We start from the raw sequence: 7773 nt of genomic DNA on the forward strand, positions 1-7773 counted from the left end.
ACTATCCTTTTATATACAAAAAAAAAATAATCTTTTTTTTAATAAATTTTATATAATATGTACTCCAAATATCAAATAAAAGAAATAAAATAAGATTTTAAGAGTCACCTATGTCTAATAAAGGTGGCTTTAAATATATAAAAACTATTATCAAGATAAAATCAACTTCAATAATAATTATTTTAAATTAATTACTTAAAAATAGTAATCTAATCACATTTTGTAACCAACTAAAATCTAATGACATGGCTTTCACTACATTGTATAGTAAATTATATATTATATATATATATATATGTAAGTTTTTTTACATAGTAGCCAAACTACAATACAACAACATATTTCTAGTTGATTAGTAGGTTAGAAACTTGGTCAATAAATTAACTATGTGCCACATATGTTGGTAGATTTTAGAATAAGTTAACTATGTGATACACATATAGAAAACTTGCCTTACAAGTTGAGACATGTATCTAATATAGTTAATACATATTGGAGGTCCTATAAAACATCACGATATAGCTCTTAATTAGATAGTATATATAGAAATAAGAGTAAAGCCTTCTTTACTTTTATCAATGCCTTTCTAGTTCTTAATCTTGTCTCAAGTCTTTCTAGTCTTCTTATCTTTGATAATAGCCATTTTAGTTTAATATATTACCATCTTTGAATAATTTCCTAATCTTTTTGAATGACACAAGAATACATTAAGGATTTCTTTCTTCAAGATTTATGTCTTTTATACCTATCTTGATAGATTTGTCATACTTTGTTTCTATAGTTTTATTTTATTTTATTTTATTTTACTTTTATTACATGTAATAAAAAAAATTATTGGTATTTTTTTTAAAAAAATATTATATTTTTAATAATAATAAAGACTTATAAAAATTTGCCAATAAAGTCATAAAAGTACTCATATTTATATTATTTTTCTTTTATTATATCTAATATTAAAAAATTAAAAATACTTTGACAATTGATAAAGACAATAATATAAATTATGTTTAATAATTTATTGCCATATCTTATAGATAATTTGTTTTTAATATTGCCTATATTTTAAATTTTTATCCTTGTGCATATAAACTTTATCTATGTATCATTATTTTATTTTTTTATCTTCAAATAAAATCAAGAATTATATTCTATAGAATCTATAATATTATTTTTTTTTCTCTTTTTATTCTATGTTTAATCAATCTTTTGTTAATTTGTAATGTTAATATTGAAATCTTTATTTAATTCCTTGCTTCTATCATTGCATAAGTTCTTATATATGAAAAAATCCTAAAGAATGATACTTGTGATTAATCATACATGTTATATAAGTAGATATTATGATTAATAATAAAAAAATATTATAGATAATTGTTTCTTTTTTAATAATTTATTTTAAAATTTTATATTAGTTTACAAACATATTAGCAATATTCTTACCATTGGTTCAAATAGACCCTCTTCAAAAGTGAAGGCATTATTTCTTATTGTATTACTATTAAATCTTTAAGAAATCAATAAATATTTTATTACAATGGCCATAATTTCTTAAACAATACTTACAACAATAAAAAAATTTATAGTCAAACAATTAGTTGATATTCAAGTATCAATATTTATATTGATATAATTTTAATAGTTTCAAACCTCAAATTTCTAGATCTTATTAGAATAGATGTTATTTTCTAAATAAATATTTTCTAAAATATACATATTAATAGTTTCTTATTCTCAATGTAGAAATAATGCCTAAAAATATTATGTTGTTAAAATTTATATTGACTTGTATTTCTTGTACATACAATAATATGTTGTAGTTTTAAGCCACTTATTACTTAAGTGACATTAGAGTCTAACCTGTACAACATTAATTATCACATACTTAGCAATTATCACATTGCTTTTAGACAACATTCCTTACTAATATCTTTAGCCAATTAATTAAAAAATATAAATATAAATTAAAAAATATAAATTAAAAAGATGTCGAATTTAAAAGAAAAAATCCAAAAAAACTATAAAATAAAATTAGGACAAAAAAAAATCTAAATTTATCAAAACAACAAAGATTATTTCTAATGAGTGGATATGATATATCAAAAAACAAAACATGCAAATGTGCAACTAAGTATTTATGAATCTCATTCATAGTTTCAATGACATGTGTTACAACTATAGAAAATCCCATCAATCATGCTCTTCAATTATTATAAATTTAGAATAACTAATAACTTCAATAAATAGCATATATATCTTGTATATAAAACAACCTAGGGGATTAGACAATGGGATAAACCAAAGGAGACAAAAATCATCACTGATTGATTGCATATCTCATTGTTTTCATCAAAAGTGAAGCAATAAGTAAAGCAATAACTCAACTTTTCATCAATCATAGATGCAACATGGAGTTTATCATATGAACTTAATTTACAATACATAATTTACAATTTTTTTTAGTGACCAATTGCATGAGTTTCCACTAGTAAATGTGTATATATATATATATATATATCTACACACACATATGTGTGTATTTTTTATATCAACAAATGTAATACGTTCATGGACGCCACATTGTGCACCTGCCGCCACTGACAGACATGGAGCCCTAATTTTATGCACAAACCGGTACTGCAGTGTCGCCTACATGACGACGACGATTGAGCGTGCACAGAAGCACCTCGTGGGCGGAGCAGCACCATCTCGATGATCGCACGACGACGACGACGACTTCCACTTGATCACTGTGCTTGCCTCCGTCGCTGGCATCTCCACGCGCCTCCACTTGTCCCGGAATGACCACACCCTCTGCGAAATTCCAGAAATGGTTCAACACAAGCTCCAGAAAAACGAGTTTGCATCCTGGCCAACTATCCAACAAACCCCCCTTGTTCACGCTTCTGTCTCTGACATTAGTTTGTTTCCATAGACTCGAAGTAAGACATTGTGCAGAATTGAAAAACCATAACCATGAGGCACTCGTGTTGGGACGTTTGTTTGCCTGGGTAAACACACTTGGTATGCTCATAATCTTCTACTGTTGTCTAATGGCGAAATAGATTGCCCAGGGAGACGATATCGGCATTTCTTGCAAAGCTTTGTGACAACTGCACACGTTGTGCATGCTGTGTCGTGGAGCCCGTCTATGAATTTTGAGGATCTTGGTTGTCAGCACACCCCGCGGCGGGGCTAATTATTATTGGTCTGGGCTTTAAAAGCTCGTGTGACTCACTTTACGATATATTTGCCACCTCGACATTCGTTTTGGATCAGTTCGGGAGCAATGCGTGGCAGATTCCGACGAAGGCGTCATTGACCTTTTCCTCAACTACTCGCGCGGTGTGTTGCGTGTGGATGGACTCGGGGCGAATGCGTCAGGCCGAGCGGTGTCGCGAGGATGGTGTCATGGGAAGCATCTCGAGTTGGAATATGCGAAAAGATTGATGTGGTCAGAGGTTTTCGTGGGTGGAGTTGGCGGGTTGGCTAGGCTCGCCACATCAGCCGCGACAACACGGATGCGTGTTCTGATTCTAGCAAATGGCAGCAAAACAAATCCATGTTCGTTATCCATTCGTCACTGCCACATTTCAAATCAGTTTCCGCGCCTGCCGTTCGCGATTGCATGTCCTTCCTTCTTCCGGGTCAGTGCAGCGTATATAAAGAGTCTCGGACGCTGAATGGATTCCGTCGCTTATTGCGTATTCTCGCTTCGCCTTGTGAATCATGAGTTTTGACCTTTGGGGTTCGCAGAGGACATCTTTGTGTTCTTATTTTATTTATCGTGAAGCTGCTTACCAAGTGCTCAATTTGTTGCAGGAGGTTGAATTAGTGAGTACGCAGCACTGCATTTCTGTGTTTGTACAGTTCTTGAGAGGGATTCGTTTTAAAGATGCAATGTGGGTCGTAGGCTGTGGTTATACTCAAAATTGTGGCCAACTGTGTGGGGACAAATCATGGTATTATGTAGGATCAAGTAACCGCCTGCAGTTGTTGGTGAAACTTTTGAAGTCTCTGGCAGTGACATTGGCGGGTTTGATTGCTTGCGCAGGCTCTGCCTCGTCATTGATTGTTTATGTTTAGGAAGTTGGAGTCGCTTCGAAAGTTAAGTTGCCCTTGCATTGGTGATGTCATGCAGTGGTACAGAGTTGGGGTTAATTTTGCGACGTAGGAGGGAGGAGGTTTCGGACATTTTATAAAATTTTCTGTATTCTACTGGTGACGAGGTAGAGATCATGGCTACTAATTTAGTACCCCAAGTTATGAACGCCTTGGAGGCCACGAATTTCTACTTCAAGCGCGCTGTGAAGTTGCTGGGGTTGGATTCGAAAGTAGAGCGGAGCTTGCTCATCCCTTTTCGCGAAATCAAGGTTTGGCTTGCAGCCTGTGCGGCCATGCCCCAAGACTTAATACACTTCAGCTAATATGCAATTATATGTTTTCCAGCCTGACAACCATCCCACACAAGTTAATTACAAATTTGCTTGAGAGGCGATGTGTTTTCTTAAGGGTCTTTCTCAGTTTGGTTTCTAACCGTAATCGACCATCCATTTCATAGGTTGAATGTACTATTCCCAAAGACGATGGAACTCTGGCATCCTACATCGGATTCCGAGTGCAGCATGACAACTCCCGTGGCCAAATGAAGGGCGGCATTCGATACCATCCTGAGGTATCTTCAAGTGTTTGCAATTAGCGTAATGCACATTCCTTTCATCGAAGGTTTGGCTGGCTTCCTTTGAGTTTTCGGTCTTCAACAAAATGCGTTTCGACTTTTGCAGGTTGAGTTGAATGAGGTGAATGCTTTGGCACAGTTGATGACATGGAAATCTGCAGTGGCGAACATACCATACGGGGGAGCGAAGGGAGGCATTGGATGTAACCCCCGGGATTTAAGTCCAACCGAACTTGAACGATTAACGCGAGTGTTCACGCAGAAGATCCATGATGTCATCGGTCCTCATCTTGACATCCCAGCCCCGGACATGGGTACCAATGCTCAGGTATGTTCCGTATATTGAAGCTCTCTCGTGTTCCACTAACATGCCGTATTGCTGATGCGTCTCATCATGCTCAGTGCAGAGAAACCCCTCTCTGATCTCAACGACTTTGTTTTTGTACAGACTATGGCTTGGATTTTGGACGAGTACTCGAAATTTCATGGGTATACTCCGGCCGTCGTAACTGGTAAACCGGTGGTAAGTTAATGTCTCCTACCAAAAACTGTGTACAGCTTAACCGCTTGTTCAGATGTTTGAATGACTATCCCTTTCCTACGATTGATCCTTTTCTTTTACTTTCATGAAGGACTTGGGAGGGTCTCTTGGGCGGGAAGCTGCCACTGGAAGAGGTGTGCTATATGCAACAGAGGCTCTGCTTAAGGATCATAACCTCAGCATTAGGGGCCAAACGTTCGTTGTCCAAGTAAGTGCCCACCTCCTGAATCATCGAGGGACGCAACGCACAACCTTTGCTGCCGCTATCTTAAACTAGTAGAACCGTCTTAATATTTTTAGTGATTAGATCACTTTTAAAAAATGTCTGCTGGGTATAGTATTGGTCATAACATTTTGAGTACGGTACGTTTGACCAAAGTTTCTGCAAGAGATCACGTCACAAGCTTCATATTTCTTGATGTCTTGCTGCTGGTGTGACGTAGATATTTTTTTTATTCTGGAGAGAATATCTGATTATTGAAAGTATATCTGCCCTATTTAGTTCGCAATTGCACCTTCATGGCTTTGATGCTCGCCAGTATGGTATCTTATTCGTCTGTCTAAGTGAATTTTTTCATGATTTTCTATTGTGATATGACAGGGCTTTGGGAATGTGGGTTCTTGGGCATCGAAACTTATCCACGAAAAGGGTGGAAAAATTAAGGCTGTTAGTGATGTTACTGGAGCCATCAAGAACAACTCTGGCATTGATATAACCGCGCTTAATGAACACGTGCGGATGACCGGAGGAGTCAAGGGGTTTGAAGGGGCTAATCCTTTAGATGCAGCTGCTCTGCTCGCTGAGGATTGTGACGTGCTTATTCCTGCTGCCCTCGGTGGTGTCATTAATGGGTAGAGAAATATCTAATCTACGCTTTGTGGTTGGACATGGTCCACTTATTCGTTGCAAAGTTTGCAGTCTCGTCTATTTATACCCCGAGTGCTGGAGTTACTTTTAGCTTCAAGTTGTCATCAATTTTGTTTCGTAGTTCACTTGTATCCGGGGTATTTCTTCACCTACGCTGATTCCACAATGATTTGAGAGTATGCCATTCTCCAGGTTGTTCGCAGATATGATACTTTGCAATGTGCATGCCTCAACATGTCTAGGCAGCGGGGGTTTTTGGCTAACGAATTGGTTGTTCTGCATTGCAGTGAAACTGCCAAGGATGTGAGTGCGAAGTTCATCGTAGAGGCTGCAAATCATCCTACGGATCCTGTTGCAGATGAGGTACCCTACCGTTTTTTGCATCCTTGTAGTACAGACGAGGATGTTTTTTTAGTACAAATGAGTAACTCCTGGATCGTCTACTGTACAGATCTTGGCGAAAAGGGGAGTGATTATTTTGCCTGACATCTATGCTAACTGTGGAGGAGTGACAGTCAGCTACTTCGAGTGGGTTCAGGTAAGTTCGATTTTTAACTATTGCAGAGGGGCTGTTTTCGGAGTGGTAATTCATTTATCATTGTCAATTGACTTTGGTTTTGAGTCACGTCTACATGAAGTCGATTTCTCACCGCTTCAACTGTCTCTGTTTACAGAACATTCAAGGATTTCCTTGGGAGGAGGAAAAGGTGAATACCAACCTGAAGAAGTACATGGAGAAGGCATACCTCAGCATCAAGAGCACTTGCCAAACTCACAATTGCAGTCATCGGATGGGTGCTTTCAGCCTTGGGGTGGGGCGGGTCGCCAAGGCTACTCTACTGCGTGGCTGGGAAGCTTGATTACGGATTCATATTCAACCCTAACTCATTCCATTCATGGCTTACTGCCACCCTTGAAGGAGCCTTGTACAGAATGGATGCTTTAGAGTCTTCACAACGTAGAAATGAACAAATTATAGATTGTAGATTGCAGGTATGTGACCAAGTCATTGTGGCATGAGGATTGCAGTGATCAGCTAGGCCCTCGGAATCGTTGTAGATGGGAATTTGCAGGCAAAGTGACACCTGCAAGCAAGCTGGTATTCTTGGAAAACATTATGATAAACATAGTTAGATGGAATTCAGATATAACGCCAAGGCTTGAAGGTTCTGATTGTCGAATTCTCTGCAATACGTAGAGGGTACTTGACCATTGATTGACGAGAAGTCTTTTCTCTCTAATTTGCAATATCTTTGTATCATCTTCCAACAACCCTGTATGCTGTAGTAGCGGTGAAGTGCGCCCACACATTTCCACAGATAACAAGCACATTTGCTATTCTGTGTAAACACTCTTTACATGTCAAAAGTAACGAAAAATCCCGCTTTCCTTACATTCTCCGGTGGAGCATTTTATAATATTGTTGCAACGTGATCAACATACATGTTAAGCACGAATTCATTCACTTCTACACATGTGTTCCATACAGACATGAACTATGCTTAAATAAAATGTGTATATTCCATGCTTGGGTGTCAATATACATTGGTCAAATTCAAATATACATTAGGAAGAAATGGGTGAAGGCAAAGATTATAATCATATTTCTCATACAAAATAAGTAGAACATCAGCTAATGTAAGATATTACGATTATTCACACACCTGTATATTAATTCAAAGATAACAA

The 7773-nt window shown here is 36.9% G+C and overlaps 1 protein-coding gene and 1 long non-coding RNA gene across 9 annotated transcripts; one reads left to right on the top strand and one right to left on the bottom strand.

The window, feature by feature from the left end:
* Positions 1-2410: 2410 nt before the first annotated feature.
* Positions 2411-3174, bottom strand: LOC149988454 (uncharacterized). 3 transcript variants are annotated; one of them, XR_016504463.1, is made up of 2 exons: positions 3019-3174; positions 2411-2811 (listed from the first exon to the last, which is right to left on the bottom strand). It is a non-coding gene; the product is annotated as an uncharacterized LOC149988454 (long non-coding RNA). The 3 variants fall into 3 exon arrangements; XR_016504464.1 differs by having other exon boundaries at positions 3005-3174; XR_016504465.1 differs by having other exon boundaries at positions 2973-3085.
* A 278-nt stretch (positions 3175-3452) lies between these two features.
* LOC112285868 (glutamate dehydrogenase B) lies at positions 3453-7332 on the top strand. 6 transcript variants are annotated; one of them, XM_073535817.2, is made up of 10 exons: positions 3453-3561; positions 4139-4370; positions 4559-4672; positions 4782-5003; positions 5124-5198; positions 5308-5424; positions 5818-6068; positions 6372-6447; positions 6536-6622; positions 6759-7332. In XM_073535817.2, exons 2-10 carry the CDS (start codon positions 4236-4238, stop codon positions 6942-6944), a joined length of 1263 nt encoding a protein of 420 aa, XP_073391918.1. In that variant the 5' UTR covers positions 3453-3561; positions 4139-4235; the 3' UTR covers positions 6945-7332. The 6 variants fall into 6 exon arrangements, with proteins under 6 accessions (XP_073391918.1, XP_024382946.1, XP_073391917.1 ...); XM_024527178.3 differs by having other exon boundaries at positions 3540-3644; XM_073535816.2 differs by lacking the exon at positions 3453-3561 and adding an exon at positions 3700-3835.
* Positions 7333-7773: the final 441 nt, after the last annotated feature.

The sequence above is a fragment of the Physcomitrium patens genome, chromosome 8, assembly GCF_059467195.1.
Source record: "Physcomitrium patens ecotype Gransden chromosome 8, ASM5946719v1, whole genome shotgun sequence".
Taxonomy (NCBI): Eukaryota; Viridiplantae; Streptophyta; class Bryopsida; order Funariales; family Funariaceae; genus Physcomitrium; species Physcomitrium patens.

Excerpts from the sequence above, each read along its gene's own strand:
- LOC112285868 (XM_073535817.2), top strand. The coding sequence starts at position 4,236 with ATGGCTACTAATTTAGTACCCCAAGTTATGAACGCCTTGGAGGCCACG. Across the intron at positions 4,371-4,558 it reads TCCCTTTTCGCGAAATCAAG|GTTGAATGTACTATTCCCAA; the intron begins GTTTGGCTTGCA and ends TCCATTTCATAG. Across the intron at positions 5,425-5,817 it reads GCCAAACGTTCGTTGTCCAA|GGCTTTGGGAATGTGGGTTC; the intron begins GTAAGTGCCCAC and ends GTGATATGACAG.